The 23,713-nt window shown below is 32.9% G+C and overlaps 1 protein-coding gene across 9 annotated transcripts in view; it reads left to right on the forward strand.

Annotated features, from left to right (window-relative positions):
- The window catches only part of zip (myosin heavy chain 10), a 46,644-nt gene extending 33,716 nt beyond the window's left edge, over window positions 1-12,928 (forward strand). For 5 of the 9 annotated variants that reach the window (XM_040713899.2, XM_040713900.2, XM_071889196.1 and 2 more), the window contains 12 exons: window positions 318-410; window positions 3,262-3,319; window positions 3,383-3,487; window positions 3,557-3,909; window positions 3,971-4,198; window positions 4,269-4,650; window positions 4,714-5,248; window positions 5,320-5,446; window positions 5,511-8,594; window positions 8,658-8,821; window positions 9,078-9,134; window positions 10,119-10,554. In XM_040713899.2, coding sequence (XP_040569833.1) covers window positions 318-410; window positions 3,262-3,319; window positions 3,383-3,487; window positions 3,557-3,909; window positions 3,971-4,198; window positions 4,269-4,650; window positions 4,714-5,248; window positions 5,320-5,446; window positions 5,511-8,594; window positions 8,658-8,821; window positions 9,078-9,134; window positions 10,119-10,347 — 5,415 coding nt within the window. In that variant the 3' untranslated portion in view covers window positions 10,348-10,554. Of the gene's footprint in view, window positions 1-317; window positions 411-3,261; window positions 3,320-3,382; window positions 3,488-3,556; window positions 3,910-3,970; window positions 4,199-4,268; window positions 4,651-4,713; window positions 5,249-5,319; window positions 5,447-5,510; window positions 8,595-8,657; window positions 8,822-9,077; window positions 9,135-10,118; window positions 10,555-12,235 lie in introns of those variants that run through there. The other 4 variants (XM_040713902.2, XM_071889197.1, XM_040713903.2 and 1 more) reach the window with 3 other exon arrangements.
- Window positions 12,929-23,713: the final 10,785 nt, after the last annotated feature.

Below are 23,713 nucleotides of genomic sequence, written 5' to 3' on the forward strand. Positions count from 1 at the left end.
ATTTTTTTCCTTGTAACTTACTAAATTTGGAGAAAAATTGATTACGTGATAGGCAATTCCTTTGTAAAAAGTCCTACGAACTTTTTCAGGGCTGAATGAAAAAATGTGAACGGGTCAAGCCTGACCCCATTATTACATCATAATCTAAAAACAAAGCTAAACAAAATGATTGCTTCGTATCCTTCGCTTTATTTGTGTGTGCTTTTATTTTCTTTTTCTTCTATAGAGTTTTGCATCTCAACTTATTAATAATTATTATATCTGTATTAATAAATGTTTTCTTTTTCTCTTTTTTTTCTCCAAATTATTATTTATAGGGTGAACTTGAGCAACAATTATTGAAGGCAAATCCTATCCTTGAAGCCTTTGGCAACGCAAAAACCGTCAAAAATGACAATTCCTCCCGTTTTGTAAGTATATTATCTTTCATTATATTTGTATGTGCGAAGTCCCAGTGAGAGTTGAACTTTACATTATGTTCCTCTCTTAACAAACTTTATATTTCGCCATAGTAAACTCCATTAGAGCTGTCCAAGTTTCCGTTTGGCTTATTTATGCCCGGATATATTCAGGCTCCAAACAATTTAAAGTATAACAAATATAATCTTTTCAAATGAGCTTCTGAGTGAGAATTATTATGAAGTGTGACTCAAATTGTTAAGTGTTGTAACCTTCCAATTTCATAGTCAGGCTAAAAAATAAAGGTCAAAGCAATTATTTGAACGATGTTAGAATATCTTTTTAATAATAACTAATTATATTAACAAACATTGATATTTTGGAAAATACATTTACGCCAATGTATTACAACCATCTATGGTACGGAAGCTCTTGCAAACTTTTTGGACCCATTCAGAACTTATTACAGTCCCACATACATCTAGTAGATTGAAAAAAAGTCTAATAGATTAAGATCTGGGTTCTTTAGGGACCAGAATTCCTTATCCTGAAGCAATGCTTTCTGAGCTTAATGCAAGTTCCAGGACGATTTTAATGTCATCCTTGACCTCTAGGCGCTTGTACATCGCATTGTCTTCGAGAAGGCTCTAGTTTGGTCAACAAACTCCTTTCTAGCTAATCCAGTGTATATGAATGCACAAATCTCCCTTCGTTTTTCGTATTGATTAATCATTTATTTATCAAATAAGTTCATTTTTGTGTGTACAGATAGCAACAGTCAGCTCTATGTATTAGTTCATCTTTAAAAACTGTTCAAAAGTTGACAATAAACACTTAAAAATGTAAGTATAAGTAATGATTGATAGTGGTGGGTTTCAGTCTTGAAATCCAAGACTGTTCTTAGATAGTTCAAATTTTATCTAATTCGGTCCAACATGGGTTTGTTTTTTAGAACATGAAATTTTGATCTACGATTTAAATTTTGATCTTCGGTTCATACCGCGATCTGGACCAAAATATCGGTCTAGTAGAAATCACTTAAGACCGATCAGGAAAATAATTGTTCTTCAACCCAGTCTCAACGCTAATAATTATGCAAGGCTCGGTATTAATATAATGTAACCATACCATAGGGTTTTACATATTCCAATGTTAAACGTTAATGTAGAATCTCTTAATATTATCAAAAGTACAAGGCTTTCCCACCCACCGTGATCTGAATACATATTGAATATATAATCTATTCTATGAGTATCGATATCAAAATTGATGTTCGTTACTCGCGCATACTATTCATCCTGCTGCCGTCTCAGATTATCCACATAAATATATATTGAAGTATTTCTTTTTCAACCCCAGCTGGAGACGACAGTTATTTAAATATATATATATACATTATATTATGGTGTTGTATGTCTTATAAATTACAATAATAACCTCATTTTATTTAAAAATATATATATACATTTGTTGCTGTCTTGATTATTGTTGTTGATCCCAAAGTAAATAAAAAGAGTTAAACGAGGGTACCTAACCACCCACCGGGTCGTGAAGAACGGTGCTATTTTACTTTCGCATTGAACTATTTTGGCTGAGGACATCTTGCCTTAAAGCCATTTTGTCTCAAGACAATAGAAATGAACGTTGATAAATATATTGGGGGGGGGGGCTACCCTCTCCCATGTGGCGCTCGAAGGGTTCCATATGAAGTAATTTTTTTTTTTGTTATGCGTCATTTAAAAAATATGTGTATTATCATATAATGAATATCTTATGCTATTAAAAAAATCAATGGATTTTCAAAGGGTTTAAGAAGCAATAAAGGCTTGCGCGTGTACTGTTTGATATAAAAAGTAGTTGCCCCAAAAATATATGTATCGATGTTCATTTCTCCTGCAAAGACGAAACTTTTGTCATGGTCAAATCTTTCTTATTTCAATTTTTATTTTGGGAGGATGCCCTCTATAATGAAACGTTCCCCATTTCTAGTCAGTCAACCAATATTTATATATACATTATGCCGCCATCTACCAATGAAGTGTTTATCCATAAAAAACAAGTAATTGAGTCATCTGTTTTTCCAATTGGGCTTTATTCTGAAGAAGCTGGAGAAGCACTTAAGAATTAACTCCCTTACATATCGGATTCACCATCTTCTGATAAGCAGGGACCCTTTAATATCTCACCTTCAAAAATATAATTATAAAGGAAATAAACAAATTTTATTGTCAGATACTAAATCAATATTTATATTGATAAAGTAAAAGATGAATCTGATGAGATATATTGAATTTATGTTTACTTTTATTTGCCCTGTATCATCAAATAAATTATATTTCTAACATTTCTATAAATATAAATGCTTTAAAAATTATATGAAATCAATTGAAGTTAATATATTTTTGATAAATAAGTTATATAAAACTTAAATTGCAATTGTATTTGTAAAAATTAATATATAATATCAATTTTTATAGTTTTGGCCGCTTTTTTAGGGAAATAAAGCACCTACCCGTTGGTTTGATTCACGATCACTCCTACAGGAGGAAATGTACATTGATTCCAAATACATTTCATTCGTCAGACGGGTTAATTGTAATACTTATACCTTATTAACAACTCAGTTTGACCGATGAGGGGAATCATGTTAGGAAAGAAAATCAGTCCACTATTTGAAAACGATTAAATTTTGGTCTACGGTCTTAACCAAAGTATATGGCCTAATCGGTCTAGAAAAAAATCACTTAAGACCGAACTGGGGGTCATGCACTGAGCTCCAACAATAATAAACATGATTGTTATTACATGGTTCTTCTACATATATCACATCCATGTTAATTTAATTTTTATACGTTTATTTAGGGTAAATTTATTCGAATCAATTTTGATGCCAGTGGATACATTGCTGGAGCAAATATTGGTAAGAAATTTGAGATAAAAAAGAAATATAATTCTTAATTTTTTTATTTTAAATATAATTTAGAAACATATTTATTGGAAAAGGCGCGTATGATTCGCCAAGCCTCAGATGAAAGATCATTCCATATTTTCTATCAATTATTGGCAGGAGCTTCTCCTGAACAAAAAAGTAGGTTTTATCACTGCAAAATAGATATTCATCATTACTTATATTCTAAATTTGTTTTTGTTTTTTCAGAAAAATTCATTCTTGAGAATCCTAAAGATTATACTTTCTTAAGTAATGGAATTGCCACCATTCCTGGTACCGATGATTCTGAAGAGTTTAACTTGACTAATCAAGCAATGAAGATCATGGGCATTTCTGAAGAAGACTCTGCATCAATTTGGAAAGTCATCTCCGGTACAATGCTTTTTGGAAACATGGAATTCCGTCAAGAACGGAATTCTGATCAAGCTATTCTTCCTGATAATACAGTCGCTCAGAAGATAGCTCATCTTCTTGGTCTTAATGTTAATGATCTTAGCAAGTCATTTTTACGTCCTAGAATTAAAGTTGGTCGTGACTATGTGACCAAAGCTCAAACAAAGGTACACAGATAATTTGTTATAAAATTTTTGCATTTAAATAACTCTTGATTATAAAATGTAGGAACAAGTCGAATTTGCAATTGAAGCCATTGCTAAAGCTATGTTTGAGCGGCTCTTCAAATGGATTGTAACCAGAATCAATCGCTCTCTTGACAGAACAAAGCGTCAAGGTGCCAGTTTTATTGGAATTTTGGATATTGCTGGATTCGAAATCTTCGATCTTAACAGCTTCGAGCAGTTGTGTATCAATTACACAAATGAAAAACTACAACAGTTGTTTAATCACACCGTAATATATGCATAACTTTAAGAGGAGGAGGGTTCGAGCGTTATTTTCATTCCATGATTTTTATTTGTAGATGTTTATCCTTGAACAAGAAGAATATCAGCGAGAAGGTATTGAATGGACTTTCATTGATTTTGGTCTGGATTTACAGCCAACCATTGATTTGATTGAAAAACCTATGGGTATTATGGCTCTTGTTGATGAAGAATGTTGGTTTCCAAAAGCAACTGATAAGAGTTTTGTAGACAAACTCGTAACTAGTCATTCTGGACATCCTAAATTTGTTAAAACTGATTTCCGTGGAGAAGCCGATTTCTCCGTTATTCATTATGCAGGAAAGGTTGACTATTCCGCCAAACAATGGCTCATGAAGAATATGGACCCCTTAAATGAAAATATTGTTCAACAATTGAAAGCCTCTCAAGATCCATTTGTCATTAACATATGGAAAGATGGTAATTTATTTACATTTCTTTTGTGTCATTATATATAATCTTAATGGAGTATTTCACCTTTAGCTGAAATCGTTGGCATGGCTCAACAGGCCATGAGTGATACTCAATTTGGAGCTAGAACACGTAAGGGTATGTTCCGTACAGTTTCACAGTTATACAAAGAGCAACTTGGCAAGCTCATGGTGACCCTTCGTAACACAAACCCCAATTTTGTCCGTTGCATCATTCCTAATCATGATAAGCGTGCTGGAAAAATTAATGCATGGTTGGTTTTGGATCAACTTAGATGCAATGGTGTTCTTGAGGGAATTCGTATTTGTCGTCAAGGTTTCCCCAATCGTATTCCATTCCAAGAATTCCGTCAACGATACGAATTACTTACTCCTAATGCTATTCCAAAGGGGTTTATGGACGGAAAGAAGGCATGTGAAAAAATGATAACTGTTTTAGAATTGGATAGAAACCTTTTTAGAATTGGGCAGTCTAAAATTTTCTTTAGAGCAGGTGTCCTTGCTCATCTTGAGGAAGAAAGAGATTTGCGCATAACAGATCTTGTCGTTAAATTCCAAGCATACTGTAGAGGTCTTTTAGCAAGAAGGTATCAAACGCGAACATATTTATTTTATTCAATTTGATGCTGGTGTATTAATTACAATTAATTTTTTATAGAAATTACCAGAAACGCACTCAACAATTAAATGCCATCCGAATCCTCCAAAGAAATTGTTCTGCCTACTTGAAACTTAGAAACTGGCAATGGTGGAGATTGTACACTAAAGTAAAGCCATTGTTGCAGGTCAGTATTTAATTTAACAAAACTTCTATTTACTGAAAATTAATTAATGATATTTTGGGCACAGGTTACCAAGAACGATGAAAAGGTGATTCAAAAGGAGACAGAATTAAAAGAAATAAAGGATAAGTTAGAGTCGCATGAAAAGTCCGTCCAAGATTTGGATCGTCAATATCAACAAGCCATGGAAGAAAAAAATATATTGGCTGAACAACTCCAAGCTGAAACAGAACTTTGTGCAGAAGCGGAAGAGATGCGAGCTCGACTTGCTGCACGGAAACAAGAACTGGAAGAAATTCTTCATGATATGGAAGCCCGTATCGAGGAGGAAGAAGAAAAAGCCTTGAAAATGACTGAAGATAGAAAGCGTCTCCAACTTACCATCCAAGATTTAGAAGAACAGTTGGAAGAAGAAGAAGCTGCTAGACAAAAAATGCAGATTGAAAAGGTACAAGCTGAAGCTAAGATCAAGAAATACGAGGATGAACTTCTTGTATTTGATGATTTAAGCCAAAGAGGAGTCAAAGAAAAGAAAATGTTGGACGAACGACTCAGTGATGTAACTGCAACTCTTGCAGAAGAAGAAGAGAAATCCAAGCATTTATCTAAGCTTCGTGCCAAGCATGAGTCTACCATAAGTGATTTAGAAGAAAAACTTCGAAAAGACAATCAACAACGTCAAGAGGTAGAAAGAGCCAAACGAAAAATCGAAACAGAGTTGAACGATGTTAAGGAACAAGTCATGGAAAAGAAGGCTCAAGTCGAGGATTTCCAACTACAGCTCGGTAAAAGAGAGGAAGAGTTGGCATTAGCTATGATGAAAATGGATGAGGAGGCTGCAGCCAAAGCCAAGTCCCAAAAGAAATTGAGAGAAGTTGAAGCTCAATTGACTGAGGTTGTAGAAGATCTTGAAGCTGAAAAAGGTGCTCGAGTAAAGGCTGAAAAACAAAAGCGTGAACTTAATGAGGAACTTGAAGCTTTGAAGAATGAATTATTGGACTCATTGGACTCAACTGCTGCTCAGCAAGAGCTTCGAACTGCTCGAGAAAAGGAGTTGGCTGGACTAAAAAAATCTTTAGAAGATGAGGCTCTGAATCACGAAACATCTGTTGCAGACATGAGACATAAACATTCCGCAGAAGCAAGTCAATTAAATGATGTTATCGATCAATTGAAAAAGAATAAATCCTCATTGGAGAAAGCCAAAGGTCAACTTGAAGCTGATAATGCTGATATGACCAATGAATTGAAAACCCTATCCACTGCCAAGGCTGAAAATGAGCGACGTCGCAAGCAATTAGAAAATAGTATTGCTGAATTGCAAATGAAATTGCAAGAAAGTGAAAAGAATGCCGCGGATAGTACGGACAAAGTTTCAAAGTTAATTGCTGAACTTGAAAATATAAGTACAGCATTGAATGTGGCAGAAAACAAGGCATCGCATGCCACTAAGTCCACAGGAGCTTTGGAAACGCAACTTGCTGAAACCAATTACCTTTTGGAGGAAGAAACTCGTCAAAAATTGGCCCTTAATTCCAAATTACGCTCCTTAGAACATGAAAAGGATGCAATGACCGAACAATTAGAAGAGGAGGAAGAGGCCAAAAAATCTTTGGAAAAGCAGCTCTCAAGCACATTAGCACAATTAAATGATGTTAAGAAGCGCGCTGAAGAAGAGTCTGAAACCATTGCTCGTTTGGAGGATACTAAAAAGAAGAACTACAAGGATATTGAGGAACTTCAACATAAGGTTGATGAGCTCCAAGCAGCAAATGAAAAACTGGATAAATCTAAGAAAAAATTGGCTGCTGAATTGGATGATGCATCATTGGAGTTGGACGTTCATCGCGGAAAAGTTTTGGAGTTGGAAAAGAAGCAAAGAAACTTCGACAAGATACTTACGGAAGAAAAGAACACTACGGATCGCATTGCTACTGAAAGAGATAATGCGGAAAGAGATGCCCGTGAGAAAGAAACAAAACTTCTTAACCTTAACAGAGAACTTGAAGACACTCTTGCTCGTCTTGATGATAAAGACAGGGAAAAGAGACTTCTCCAGAATGAACTTGATGATCTCGTCAATTCACAGGGTAATGCTGATAAGAATGTGCATGAACTAGAGAAGGCGAAGCGTAACCTAGAAGCAGCCCTTGTTGAAGCTAAGAGGCAGTTGGAAGAAGCAGAAGATGAGTTCCAAGCCGTTGAGGATCAGAAAATGAGGTTAGAAGTCAATATGCAAGCATTGAAGGCTCAATATGAAAGAGATATTCAGGCTCGTGAAGAAGCTGGCGAGGAAAAACGACGGGGTATGGGCAAACATATCAGAGACCTTGAATCTGAACTTGACGAAGAACGTAAACAGAAGGTTGCTGCTGTCAATGCCAAGAAAAAACTTGATGCTGATTACAAGGATCTTGAGTCTACCATGGAAATCAATACCAAGCTCAAGGATGATGCCCTTAAACAACTCAAGAAACACCAAGCTGCTATGAAGGAACTTCAACGTGATGCTGAAGAATCCAACCAAGCTCGAAGTGATACCCTTCAACAATACAAGGAATTAGAGAAGAAGGTCAAGTCCTTGGAAGCAGAACTTATTCAAATACAAGAAGATTTGACCGCTGCTGAAAGAGGAAGAAGGCTCGCAGAAACTGAGAGAGATGAACTCCAAGAGGAGATTAACTCAAAAGAATCTCGTGGATCTCTTCTTAGTGATGAAAAACGGCGATTAGATGCACGTATTGCAGCATTGGAAGAAGAGCTCGAGGAAGAACAAGGCAATTCCGAGATGTTGATGGAGAGAGCCAAAAAAGCCCAGGCTAGTATTGAGCAAATGACAACTGAGTTGGCACAAGAAAGAGGACAAGTTCAAAAACTTGAGAATTCCAAAATGCTTCTCGAGCGACAAAACAAGGAATTGAAAGCCAAGTTACAAGAGATTGAGACCTCTCAAAGAGTTAAGGCTAAAGCTACTATTGCCGCTCTTGAGTCCAAGATTGCTAATTTGGAAGAGCAATTATCTGTTGAAACTGCTGAACGCATGGGACAAGCTAAACTCAACAGAAAACAAGAAAAGAAACTCAAGGAGAACTTGCTTATGTTAGAGGATGAACGCAGACATGCTGATCAATACAAAGAGCAAAATGAAAAGGTATTCAAGAATCAGCAAGTCCTTATATTGGAGGTATAACTACATATCCTATCTTTATTCTAGGTTAATGCCAGACTCAAAGCGCTCAAACGTCAATTAGACGAAACCGAGGAGGAAATGTCGCGTGAAAAAGCTCAAAAAAGAAAGACACAAAGAGAACTTGAGGATTCTTTGCATGATAATGAGGCAAAGGAAAGAGAAATCACGAATTTGAAGAACAAATTAAGGTATCCTTTAGTAGTAGATAATAATCTTATACAATAAACCATCAAAAACAAGCTGTGAAACAGTATTGTTCTTTTATTCACTTATTATTGCTTTTTTTTGTGTATGTGTCAAGAGCACAGCTTTTCTTAGATATCACTTGATTTATGGGTTTTAAAAAAAGTAATGATCATAATAAGATAATGTATAATAATAACTAAGTAAAATCGGTGGTGGAACTATTTCAAACTTGTCGACAATATTTTATTGATTTAATAGGGAGTACGAAGATGAGCTCAACTATTCGTTTTTATCAATGAACAAAGATGCGCTAAGGTAGAAAGAAGTGTTTCCTGTTTTTGGTGTTTTTTTTTTCTATATTTCTTCATCAATGATATGCTGTTTTAACATTAATTATGATTCCTTTATTTTGACGAAATTGCAAAAATAATAACAATCGTTTAGTTTTTTGTTGAAGCATTTTAAAGCATCGGATTATTAATAATAACAAATAATTCTAATAATTCCTTTTCTCTAGTTTCATTTGATCCCATTTACATAACTATGTGAGTTGATAGTTAACACAAAAACAATCTTGAACAGGAATGCTGCATATATATTTTTACATCATATACAGCCCAATATTTCACATTTGGCTTAGTTATAGTCTTTGTGTTCAAATTATCCAATATGGCATTGACTTATTTCTTACAATTATTGGCTATATATTATAATTTATGGCTATAGTATAAAGCCTTGATATGTGAGACTTTATTTAGTACTGATATGGTCCTTCAAATAGATTGTATCATATCTTTTTGTATAGCTGATCCGAGAATTTTTACTACGGTTAATTTCGATTTGTGTCACCTTCGAATGATTTATCAAAATAATTTGATTAATCATATAGAAGGACTTGCTTTTGTATTGACATATGAGACGATTTGGCCCCTTTCAAATAAAATGTACACTCCTTTTATAACTTATACATACTTCGTAAAACCTTCGAGTCTGTTTTTGTGTTGATAGGACCCCACATATGTATCATTTTAATTAATATCTCAGTTGTGGAACAAATTTGATTTCTTAACCTTTTTTTAATACATAAATATTATGTCGACTCTTTACTTTCACACCCTTCTTTTTTAATGGCTTTATCTGTTTTTTGTTTTGACTTTTTGAGCCTTTTTCTCTCTATCTGCTTTGACAAAATCTATGTGTATTTGAATAATATCCATAGATTTTGTTGTGTTTATGTTTTTGTATCATCACATCATCCTTTTATCTCCACTCGCTTTTTTTTTTATTCCCATTAAACAGAAGCTTAGCAACAAACTCACGACGACGGGACATCCTTTCACTAACACGAGGAACTGCTGCGGATATGACAACGGATAGTCTAACAAGTTCTTCATCACCCTTAACACTCAGTACTGAAGATCTATCTTCAACTCGCTCAATGAGTCCAAAACTCTCCTCCATGAATTCCACTAACAATAACGAATCCATTTATAGCAATGTCCTCCATGACAATAATAGCAAATTCTAGTTCTTTTTTTATATTTATATATTATAATTATAATTACGAATGATCCATGACTATAAGTAACCATCTCTAGCAACCGACCTGGTTGACGTATTATTACACATATTTTGATAATAATTATCTTATTACTTACAATCAGCAAATAATGATTATACAGAAATAAATTACTCTCTTCCATTATTTTCTAACTTTTTCTACTATTTTTTTTTTTTAATGAAAAAAAAAAAAAAAGTAATTTACAAGAGTAATTATATACAATTTATTTACTACACTACTATTATATTATAATTGATGATTGGATTTGTATTAAACCTATTGTTTATGTCAACGCAATAATAATTACTAATTTCTACATATGTTAAACTCTGAAACAAAACAAACCAAAAAAAAAAAAAGTAAAATAATAAAAGTTCCATTTTTGTACGAAGAAAACATCGACTCATTTTTAACACATATTTAATAATAATATAATTAATATATAACATTTACTAAGAATACTCAACGGTGGCTAATCTATCTCGGTGTTGGTGATGTCTCTCTCTCTCTCTCTCTATCTTTGTGACAGTCTTAATAACAATGTACATAGTTGTATTTTGTACAACCTAGGGGTACGTGAAATATCTTTAATTTATTACCAATATGTATTATGTCATCATTATATAAATGTAATAGTACCGTTTTGGGTTAATATTTTTTTATCCTCTTCATGTACAAGGGCCTTATCTGCTTAGGACAATCAAAAATCAATTTTGCGAAGTACGCATCTCAGAGCGTTTTTTGCAAGGAACATTTTAATTTGGGGGAAAAGGTTAGGGGTTGAAATACACCATTCTTGAGTCTTTTGTATCTACCGTCCCAAATATGATAATACTCAGCTAGCGCCTCTTTAACTTGTTTTATATATCTTGTACAAGAAAAAAAAAATGAATAATTTTAAATGAAGAATAATTAATGCAATTATTGAATATTCTATAGATTATCGATATATTAATGCTGTCATTTTGGATAACAATTACTGAAATATATTTATTCTGTGGCGCATTATAAAGTTCAATATTACTTTACTTTTAACATTGAAATGAAAATTAATATATGGTAATTAGAATAACCAGTATTATAAGTAAAGAATGCATTTTTCAATACGAAGAAATTGTAATTTGTACAGTTTGCTTTTACAAGTTGCAACTTGTACACAACATATATTTAAAATATACATATTTACAATTATATAACGCTGTTGATAACTTTTGGGGTTAAGCCATATGAGGATACAATGAGTCAAAAATGATATATTTTTTAGTATTTGGTTCATCAGACAAAAAAATTATCAATCTCGTTTGTAATAATCTAAGGAGTATATGTAATGTAGCTCATAGTAGCAATCATTTGTCGGAATATATAAGATTAGTAATCTCAATCCAGTCCTGACTATGATGTGCTGTTTCCTTGTTTTATCAAAGAAAATGTGAAGCAATATCAAGTGTCGATGAACGAAAGGAGGAATATTATCTTGGATAAATCAGGTTAACTAAAAATCATTGAACACTTCTTAATGATTAAAAACAGGCTGCACAATATTTTGAACAGGCAAACCAAATACTAAAAGGTATATATAGTACAAGTTTTGACTCATAGCATCATCGTATTTGGTTTACGACGATAAGAGACTTAAAAATGGCGTATTTTGATGCAAGAATCCTATTTTTCAAATTAAAATGGCATGTACTCCGCCAAACATTACTCAAGTTTGTTTTTTGGTTATCCCCAGTAGAAAAGGTATTTGTGTTTGTGATAAATATATACCCAAAAACGGGAGATGGTCTAACAATGTCCTAAAATAGGCATACATAGAAAATGATCTCTAATATAACTTCCTATAATTTGTTTATAGACGCGGACTTGGAAGCCTCCCAACCACACGTCTTGTCAAGGGTAGAGGTTCCATTCAAACCGGCTCCAGCATGGAAGACACTTCTAATGACGACAATCATGCCGATGGAGATGATGGCGAAAAGTAAATTAAATCCACAGCAACGACAACAATCAACAATAACAAAATTATAAGAATATGACCCCCCACTAAAACCTTCTCATGTATTACTGCACTCTCCATTTGTTTTGTATGTGACTACTTACATACTTATTATAAGGAGAGAAGGATGAAGAAGGATGGATCGACTAACCTCTATCTTATTCACTTGAGAAAGATATTTATTTATATGAATATATTCGGCCCACAAATTATTTTGATATTTTTTGCTTGCTGTTATTCTTTTTGGATGATGATAAATGATACATTCCTTATTTATTTTACATATATACACACATCGAATGAGTGAGTGGATTGTCAGAGGATTCAACGACTCTCGTTGCTTCCCCTTGTTAATAGCTGCTCATCATCATTATATTATTATTATTCTTTGTAGTTTTTTTAGAACTTTCTTAAAGCCTATTTTTTATAAACATTAAACATATTATATATTTATTATGTTCTTGGATGCCATATTTTTTATCATTATTATCATTTTATTTATTACTATTGTTTGAATAACCTTCTCAAAATAAACAATATATCTTCTATAAATATCTATTTAGTTATACTTAGTCAATACGTTCCATTTCGAGAAGTGGGGAGTCTCAAATCGAAGTTTTGTCTTACTTAATCTTAAATTAGTGTTGAAGACGACAAACTTATGCATTACTAGGGGGAGTTATGAAGCGTCGACTAAGAGACAGACAAACTATGTTTTATTCATCATTATAGTATTGTGAATCCTAAGTATTTTTTTAGCGTAAGCGTTGACAACCTCAACAGTATTTTTTAAAGAAGTTATCATTATTCTTGAGAAGAGAATATCAAACATCCCTCTGCCTTCCTTGTATCAATGTTTCTTTGATACAAAAAGAAACAGAAAAAATGACCAAAATCAGTTGATAGTAGTAACAGTGTCAAAGTAAAGTGGCGCTACAAGTACATAAACTTTTTTTTTTTTTTCAAAAAGAAGGACCAAATGTAGTTCTTTTACAGGCGCTAGAGTGTATTTGATGAAACAGCTGTTTCAAAATAATAATAAGTATTATTTATAAATATTAAATGGAGCTTTTGATTCTTGCTATCGGATCTGTTGCTACATCTCTTACATCTACTTTAGTAGTAGTAAGCCGAAAGGAACGTTGTGATGCACAGGAATAGCTACTCGGACGCCCTCTATCCAATTAAAACCTTACAGGATCTCAAATTTTATACACAAAGTGGAATTCGAATTTCTTTTGAAAAATTCAAATTACTCTGTGGTATAATGTTTTCAGTGATAATGATCGTTTAAAATCCTATTCAACATTCTCTATGGAATTAATATTCAATAATAGTTGATAACCGGAAGAAGGAAATATATCGACAGCTTAAAACAAAATACGCAGTATACTTTTGTGTTAGCGGGATAACTCCTTGTGATGAGTTACTTTACTCAGAGTAAAATTGAAGATTGAAAAAAGGAAAATTCCTGCTTATATTCTTGCATGATACAAAGTGTGACTTTTGTTAATTTCCTTCAACTCACAGCTAATTAGCTAATTTAATGATACGTCAAGACTGCGAAGCTACTTTCTTCTCAAACATTCTGCAAATTCTCCCAAGTTATAATGTATTTCTTTTACATACCAAAAATACTTGAATAATAGGTAGAGTTGTATAAAATATGACCTTCAAGTATTTCAAAATAAAAGAAACCAAAAAAAAATGAAAAAAGTAACCTTAACGATTTGAACAATGTTTTGGAGGAAAAAAATTTAATATATGTATATGAATCCACCATAATAATTTTAATTATTCAACATAATGAAAAGTCTAGTTATTAATTCATCCAAAATAATATTTAGACTATTTTTTGTAGAACTCATTTTCAAACTTGATATATTTTATCTGTTGCAACCGTTTCTGGATGTAATGACAAATGTGATTTGTGGAAAAAGTATTTACTAAGATATAAACTTTAAACAATATCAGACATTTATTTGTAAGTATAAATGTTATATTAACCTTTGGGTAGTGTAAGTCAAATCAGCTAGGAGTAATCAGGGGCATCCGCGGGGGGAAAAGGGGCTGTAGCCCCCCTAAAAAAAAATAAGTTTATTTTTTACTCAAAAATTTAATTTTTTGTGAATAGTTCTGGATTTTTAAATTGTTCTCCTACAAAATTTCATTTTTTAAATTTTTTTCTTAAAAATTTAATTTTTTGGTGAAAAGCTGTGGATTTATAAAAAAATCGAAAAAATTTAATTTTTTTGTGAGCAACTTGGATTTTGGTAATGTTTTTCCAAAAAATTTAATTTTTGTGGATTTTGTATTCCTTTTTTTTCCCAAAAAAAAGGAATATTTTGAAACATTTTTTCAAAAAAAAATAATTTAAAAAAAAATTTATTTTCATAAATTTATAAAAACCAAGCCCTTTCAAAAAAAAAATATCATCCTACGGGCGCCCTTGGTAATTGAGTCAAAACCGTTAAGTACTGCAACCGTCCCTGATCTCCCTACCAAAAAAAATAATACAAGAATAAGAATTTGTTTAATGCCTACTCTCCTGTTTTCTATATACTTATATTCATATAGCTGCAAAAAATATGACCTTAGACGAACGTGAGACTCCTTAATAGGCTTTCATTTTATTTTCCCGAAGCTGTTAACATTTTTTGTTAATCCTTAAGATGGAAACATCGTAGCATGAAGTGCGTGAGCTCATAGATAACTAATTGACAGTTACACTGAGTATTACTTGAGGTGTCATAATTGTAAGACTCAGTATACCTATATTGAGGATTGACATCATTTCTGCTAGATACGAAGTGGCGCTTGTATTTGTTTCCTTCGTATCAAATCTAATAAAACATCATGGGAGCTTCAAATTGTGAGAATTAACACCAGAGGCGTTCGCAGGATTATATTAGGGATTTTCGGATTATTTTTTTAAAAGAATTTGAAAAATGAAGTCTTATTTATTCAATTTTTTGAAAATGTATCCAAAAAACCACTGTTATTCACAACAAATTTCAAAAATTAAATTTGAAATGGTATATTTTTTGTAAAAAAGTTTCAAAAATCCAAAGCTATTGACAAAAAATTAAGTTTTTTAAAAATAAATTTGAAATATTAAATTTTTTGGAAAAAGATTTCAAAAATCCACGGCTATGAACATAAAATTAAATTTTTCGAAAAAAAAATTCAAATATTAAATTTTCTTGTAAAAAGAAAAAATGACTTAATTTGGAGAGGGCTACAGACTACCCCATGCGGAAGCCCCTATACACGTTAATTGTTGGGTTGTTTTTTTTAAACATAGCGGAATGCTATATTTTTTACAACAATACATATTAATCAGGATAATCTTATCTAATTTTGTATTATTTAACAGCCTCCGAATAGTTGTCTGTTGCTGTCCCCTAGTAGTAGTGATGAAGCAAATTTTTGAATGAAATTTATTGTTGCATACATTAACATAGTAATGGTAGTCAATATATTTGACTTTCTCATGAGTAGTTTAATCAATTAATATTGTAGGTCAGTCACTCAGTCTTAAGTCATAATAACAAAACGGATAATGAGGATTGTATTCTATATTTATTACCTATTATATCTATAATATACAATAAATATAAAAAATTTACGGATTTGCAGGTAAATTGGAACATTTTTTATGCGCCGTAGTTTAGAAAATTTTAATTTTACAGGATTTTTTCAAGAAGAAATGTGAGGTTGGGTGTCTAGTTTAATCACAAAAAGTTCCGTTCAAATACGTAAACAAACAAACTTGGAGCAAGGGAAAGGTTGGCCGTTGTTAAAATAATTTGTACGGGACATAAGCCTCCTGCGATCGCCAAGACGCGATGGTAACCCAAGTCGCCAGTTTACAGGATCTAAAACAAGTGGAAGCTAACTGGCCAGTCCGAACGGAAGTCCCTCAGGGCAAGAAGCGACAAGAAAATAAATCCCACGTTTCTGGCGGGCCTCAACCGCCAGAAACCGCGGAGTCAGTATGCAAACAGTCTAGAAGGCGGTAAAGCCCGACGTGAAGTTGACCTACTACAAGTACTTGAAGAGCCACGTTTACCAGGCGTCGTAAATAATTGAACCTCCTCACGGATTAGCGCCTTCCTGTAACTTTCTTCAGGGATGAAAAGAAGTGGACCGTAAACATGTTATACAACAGACAAAACGACCACTTCTTAGCTGACAAAAAGGAGAAGGTTCCCATGGTGTACACAACCAAGTTTCAGGTATCGGTCATGACGTTGGGGGTCTTCCGGTCCGACAGGAAGATTATACCACCTATCTTCTTCAACCAAAAACAGAGGTTCAGTGTTGACAAGTACTGGAGGGGGGGGGGGTTGCTGATGGAGAAAGTCATAATGTGGATGAATAGAGGGAACGGGTTCACTTTCCAACAGGAATCCGCTCCTGATCACAAGCATTAAGAAGACCCTTGACTTGTTCAAGGAGGAAAAAGTCAACTTTTGGTGCCCAAAGACTTGGCTCTCTAACTCTCTCGATTTGAACCCAATGGACTACTTCTTTTAGGGGGAGTTAGAGAAGCATGTTTTCACGAGGCCCCACAATAGTTTGGCCGACATCAAGAAATCGATAGTGAAGTACTTGACCAAGGTAAATCCTGCACACGTCGTCTCGGCCAGCTCCTCCTTCTGTACCTGCCTCGAGAAGGTCATCGTCGCCAACTGTAGACACTTCGAATAATCCTTTTCTACATTGATGGATTAACAATTTACAAAAAAAAATCTGTAAAATTTAAATTTCTTGAGTAATAGCCCGTTAAAAAATGTCCCTATTTATTTGCACAATGTGAATCCCAGAAAACATATGATCAAGAGAAAAGACACAAAAATTTAATTGTTACAAATTACTCAAGATCAAAATTGATAAACATTTTCAAATGTCTGATTTCCTGAATTAATTTACTGAGTATTTAAAGATTTAAAAACTATGTATATTTATGCCCATTTGTATCTTGTTCTTGAAAAAAATTAATAATACAAATTGCTGAATAAATAGAAAATTCATAATTATTTATCTATGTTTGTATGACGTACATAGTTACTTCATGAGTTTTAACTAACAAAACCGACCACATAATAAAATCAAAAAAATCACTAACAAATTCAAAAAAATTATCAAATATTTTTTTTCTTTTCTTATGCCTTAATTGTATTAAGATTTTTTTTTTAATTTGACCTCATTTTGAAGTACTTCCAGTACACTGGAACTTTGATCGGATGGAGGGTAACGGTTTTTGATGGCACAGAAAAAAAAAAATTAGGAGATCATTACCAACACCTAAACACATTTCGTGATCCATGATAATTTTGAATTTGGTCAAAATAGTGACCACTCAACTGTGTATCCCTGTATTTAATAACGAGATGAGATATTAAATGAATAGTTTAGAACATAACTTCATTATGATGAGGATAATGTATTATTTTTTAGATGGCTCATATAATACAGGTGTGGGCGTCTAAAACTGAACACTCCTTTAAATTTTACGCCATGCGCATATTCGTGATTTTATTGAGTTGAAACCGGTTTATACTTTGAGGCAAGGGTCTTGACTAGTTATAAACAAAGTTCCAGCAAAATCTAAAAAGCAACAGTGAAACAAAAGCCGATAACATGTAGAGACGTCGAGTCGCAATTTTGGAACTTTCCGAGCGTGGAAAAACTCCCGCTGAAATTGCCAAGGTTCTGAACTGCCGCACCACCTTTTACAGCGTGGTAGCCAAAGGGACTCCTGAGGTGACCAAAAGATCGACAAGGGCTCGAAGATTGGACGAAATGGTTGCTGTCGTAAAAAAGTCTGTCGAGGACAAGAGAGGCAAGGTCACCGTCAGCGGCCTCTCCAGGGAGTTCAACGTCAACAGAAGGACCATGGACCGGCTAGTTAAGAAAGATATTTGCCTTAACATCTACAAGAGAACCGCTCGTCAAGCCCTCAAGCCGTAAAATTTAAAGGAGTGTTCAGTTTTAGACGTGCACACCTGTACGAGTATAAATGATGTAATTTTTAACTTTTTTAAATTCAAAATTACTAATGGATTGTTAAGTTTTCTGAGGGAAAGTTCTAAGTTCAAATCCCACCCCCTATATTATTCGTAAATACATAATAAATAAATTAATAATTTTAATTTACATCAAAATAAAATTTTAGAGTCAATGTAATTCTAAAAGCATAGGAACCATAGGGAACAAGTGGTAATTGGCCTCCACTTTTTAGATTAAGTGTTTCCACTGGGTGCGACTTCTATTTAATAACCAATGTCAAATGAAAGATATATATTTATATATGATTTAATATAATTACCTACTCATCTACCTCTCACTCAGAGAAGTCCATGGAGTTGAGGTCCGTTAAGCTTGGAGGACAAACACTGGGTCAACAAAGTAAAAACAAATTATGACAGCCAGTCAACGTTTTTCATTTCTGATCAGTCTACCAGGAAGGTTGAGATCCTTAGCAATGGTCTCACCAATTTGGATGGCTCATCATCAAGGATTTTTTTTTTTTTTTTTTACAATGAAATCCTAATACCTCTGGTAGTCTGACCTCATTTTGTGACCACCATGCTTTACTGTTGAGATTCATAATCACCTCCAGATTCTTCCAGTTCCTTCTGAACTCTCCAGACAGGAAGAATCTGTCCAGGCTTAAGAAGTTTGTCTTGTCCGGCGCGAATCGCAACAAAACGCACGCCTTTTCCATGATAGTGGAAAAAGTACTTTGTTGATCGATACCATGTTTTTAAATGAGGCCAAACACTTCTGGCTAGCCCCAAAATAACAAACAATGTCTTACCTACGCATGCGGGGTTATTGCAGGCGTTCAAACTTCGTTGTTGGCCTTACGCTGTTCCATAAAATCGTAAGGTTGTGTGACTATGTTGTCAATATTAGTTAATGTGCCCCCCCCCCCACACTTGACAAAACATTCCGGCGCTGATGACGTAATTATAACATGAGCTCAACATAAAAAATATATAGGGATTTATCGTAACCTGTCGACTTTTCTGCTAATTAGTGTATTCAACGTTGATAGATTGATTTCGAATTAGCTCTTGTTAGACTCCGAACTACTATGGAATTATAATTCCATTGGTCAGAATAATTGGCTAACTACTAATTTTGGGTTATTCCTCTGTTTCTTTTTCGATAAAAGGTTACTAAATATAATAAAGTTAACAACAAATGTGTTTTGAAGTGTACAAATTATAACTTTAACAATCTGTTCCTACGATATGACAACCATTCCGGTAAAATTTTAAGCTTGTCAATATAAGTATACTAATAGCCTGCCCTGTATTGCTTTTTTTTGTATGTTTTTTTTCCCTTTCTTTTTTCTGTTAATCGTTCATTCCTTCAAAAATGAACAGAAAGCGTGAACGCCGTTCATTTTTCACGGCGTTACCTGACTAACACAAAAATACCCTATGTATTTTGCTGTCACCTGTCGATTATTTCTCTCACTATATACGTCATGACCATTTTATAATTTATTCTTTTTAATAAATAAAAGCAATTATTAAGTTATACAATATTTATGCTCCTTTTCCAAAAGAACAGGAATACAATTTCTTGTATACCCCTCATCGTGTATACAATGTCAGCCATTTTATTATTTCTATGTATAAATTTTGGCAATTTTTTCATAGAAAAAAAAATATTATAACTACTTTTTAATCAAATATTGCCAAGTAATATTATAATTTATAATACAGTATTGAATAAATAATATGTAGATTTTAAAGAAATGTAATTTATTTTAAATATGGCGAAGAAATTAAATGGCAGTGATAGTCTGCGAGTATGTAAGAAATAAATGAAAGTTGGTATGATTGACTTATTTGGCGAACTACCAGATGATTTTGGGCCTTTTTACTGATCTTTTGTAAGGAAAGGTTGGGGGGGATACAATAAAGATAATGGAGTGTTTTCAGTCAATCTCCTAGCCTGTATAATAAGCATATAAAGAATTACTGATCTATATCAAGTCCGTTACCCTTGTTGTATTTTGTAACTTTTCATACGAAAAGAAACAGATAAAGGACCAAAATCAGTTGGTAGCAGTTAGCTAATTCTTCTCAACTATGGAATTATTATTCAAAAGTATCAACAAAATAACAAGAACTCATTCTAATTCCCCCAATTAACATTCAGAACACTGACTAGGGGGAATTAGAACGAGTTCTTTTTATTTTGTTGATACTTTTGAATAATAAAATTAAGGTTCTTAGTATAATCAGAATAGGAATTATTAAGCAGCCTTGGATATTGAGCGGAAAATGGGCGCCGTTCCTGCTTTCCTTTCATTTCTTTGCACCTTTTTTATTGTTCTACAATGGCTCAAGGGTATTTTACTTCAGTATTAAGGCTAAAACCAAGTGGCAAATCTACGACCACACAATCAATTATTTTCCTAATTTTATGGACAACAATAAAACCTTTTTTCTCACTAAGGGCACTTTGAGCATCATGAATTACTCTATTGTAACTAGAGTTGACAAATTTGTAAGGAAAAAAAGAGCACGACAAAAAGATGGAGCGAGACATATGGTAATATTCTTGTTAATATCAGCTGCTTCTTATATGACTTTAGGGAGGAGAAATGAATTGCTACCAAAAAGAGGAGAACCTTTAATATTTAAAATAGCATAAGTGCAGGACAAGTATTATAAATGCATTAGAATTCATATATACTCGTGTTTATTTTATAATGCATTTTCTAAATCATTTACACCCAAAAATAGGTGAGAAAGTTTACTTTCGAAGAAGAAGTTAACACCACGGCGACCTATTGAATAATGAAAAAAAGAGCACACGCAATAATGGTTTTTTTTCTAATTTTTGAAGGCAGTTTTTTCATTACAAACTGTTCAACTTTATTTCCTACAAATCCTCCATGAATTCTACGAAAAACAATTATATTTTCTTTTTCAAAATGGACGCGAGAAAAAAATAAAATATTGACAGACAAAAAATTGATGACGTGGTCGTTTAAAAAAATAAATGGAAATCAATTAAGGTATGACTGTCAGCTTAGATTTTTTTTTCTTCAGAAATTAGCAAATGAACAAATACAAGGGTGTTCCTTACACTATAATTTGTGCCTCTCTTCACATTTTGTACCAGGATATGTTATTCAATCCCTGCAAGTGCCCTCATATACTGGGAGTGATATTGATGTATAAATAATTTTGAATAATAACATATCATTTAATTTTCTGTATATATCATGTCGACGGTTAAATAAAGCGTTAAGCTGTGAGGATGAAGTTCTTACTTTTTCTTATTTAAGAAGAAACACGAGGGGAAATATTGAAAAGGAAAAAGACAAATAATCACGCGGGGGATTCATCTCCTTAATGTGGAAAATATTACTTCGTAAAGCATCATTTTGCCTTAGTGACATAATATGTTTATAATTATTAATCTAAGGATTACAGCAGCCATTTTCTTAGAATTTCTTCATAGTATGTAGCATAACATCAAAACAAAAGGAAGATAGAATGATTTTTTTCAAAATGAAATCTGGATTATGTACAGATGTATATTCTTTAACGAATTGTAATCATTATATAATAAAATATTTTTATTATCATTATCTGTATATATAAAATAGAATTTGTGTGTGTCCTTAATGTGTGCCCACACAGTTACACTTAGGAGACTTAATTCTGAATGAGTGCCTCTTTCAAACTTGGTCAGGCTAAGACGGGGTGCCGATTTAAGAATGTCATATAAGGGGATTATACCATACCCAAAACACAAACACCGTTTTTTGAAGCTTAAGGAGACTAGATAGGGGGTTGACAAATAAATCAAAAAACGATTTGCGTCTTAAAATACAACTATTAGAATAACTACGTTTTCTTAACAATTTAGTAAAAATCAAAAAAAAACTTATGGGTAAAAAAAATAAATCTGTGGAAATTGCAATTTCGTTTTTTTTGTTCAGATGCAAAAAAAAAAATTGAACTTTTAATGAAATATTGGATTAGTAAATAAAATCAAGTTTGTATAAATTTCTCTGGAGATCCGTTTTCATACAAGTATGACAAATAAAAAATAATGTTTAGTTGAAATATCTGTCATTTTCTGAATAATTTATCATTTTTTGTCTCTTTTTTTTTTCTTCAAACGTCAATTTTCTTCGTAAATTTCGATTTGGGAATTTTTTTTACGTAAATAAAAAATAGACTTCTCATCCAGACATATTTTTAGGTATATATATATACATAATGATATTGGGGTGTTATTTGAAGTTGATAACACAATTCATATTATTTTAAATCAATACTACTACTAACGTTACATATTTTGTGGGGTGGGGGGCTATGAATTACAACATATTGTCAATTTTCCACTTCATCGTTATTTTGATAACAAGAAAATGATAATTATTAGGATCTTTCTCGACAACAATGAAACATTCATATTGTAATTATTAGGATATGTAGTAAATAGAAGTATTTTCTGAATATTTTTCTATTTTTTTACTATTGTCATTGTGATTTCCCGCTTCCTCCTTTGCCCGAGCAACACCGGATAACCCTTTGCTAGTAATATATATAATTAAAAAATATTATTTTTACATAATTAAATTATTGATTCTATTATGTAGCATAATGATCCAGAAAAGGAAAATACCCTCATGACGTCACGAGTGACCAATTTTACCTTTTTTAAGAAAGGACAAGTGAGAATGGATTGGACCGAGGTCCTAAATAAGTCCTGGCACGCCAATAATAGTCATCAATTTCTATCAACCAATTAAAGATCCATCAAGTCTTTACAATCGATGTGAGATTCAGAAATTTCTACTGAATCCTACAGATTTTATACACAATGCAAAATATTAATTATATCCATATCTGAAGTGTACAAGACTAAGACTAGAAACAGTTTCATACGTGTTAATGCTCATTTATGAACGTCAAAATGACCAATTGTGAACGAGAATTTAGGGTTGTAAAAAGGTATGAGGGTAGACGACTTTTTGTAGTTGTAACTTGTAACCTGAACCCTGTTTTTTAATTCTTACAAACTGCTATAATTGTTATTTTATTGTTGAAGAGATAATATCTAGGTATAAAGTAGTCACTGGTGAGTGGAAGAAGAAGAGTTTCACTGAGGATTTGTTGCAGGGATATAAGCAATAATGCTAGTTGGTAGGATTTTGAACATTTTTTAAAAAAGAAAAGGAAAATCAACATGGTAACCCTGACAATTTGAATTATGTTATAGAGGAGAGTAGCTTTGCTCTCATGACGTTCCATTAGATCAGCTGCAAGTAGATGTAATGAAAGGGAA

This window comes from Lepeophtheirus salmonis, chromosome 6 (genome assembly GCF_016086655.4).
Source record: "Lepeophtheirus salmonis chromosome 6, UVic_Lsal_1.4, whole genome shotgun sequence".
In the NCBI taxonomy this organism is placed as follows: Eukaryota; Metazoa; Arthropoda; class Copepoda; order Siphonostomatoida; family Caligidae; genus Lepeophtheirus; species Lepeophtheirus salmonis.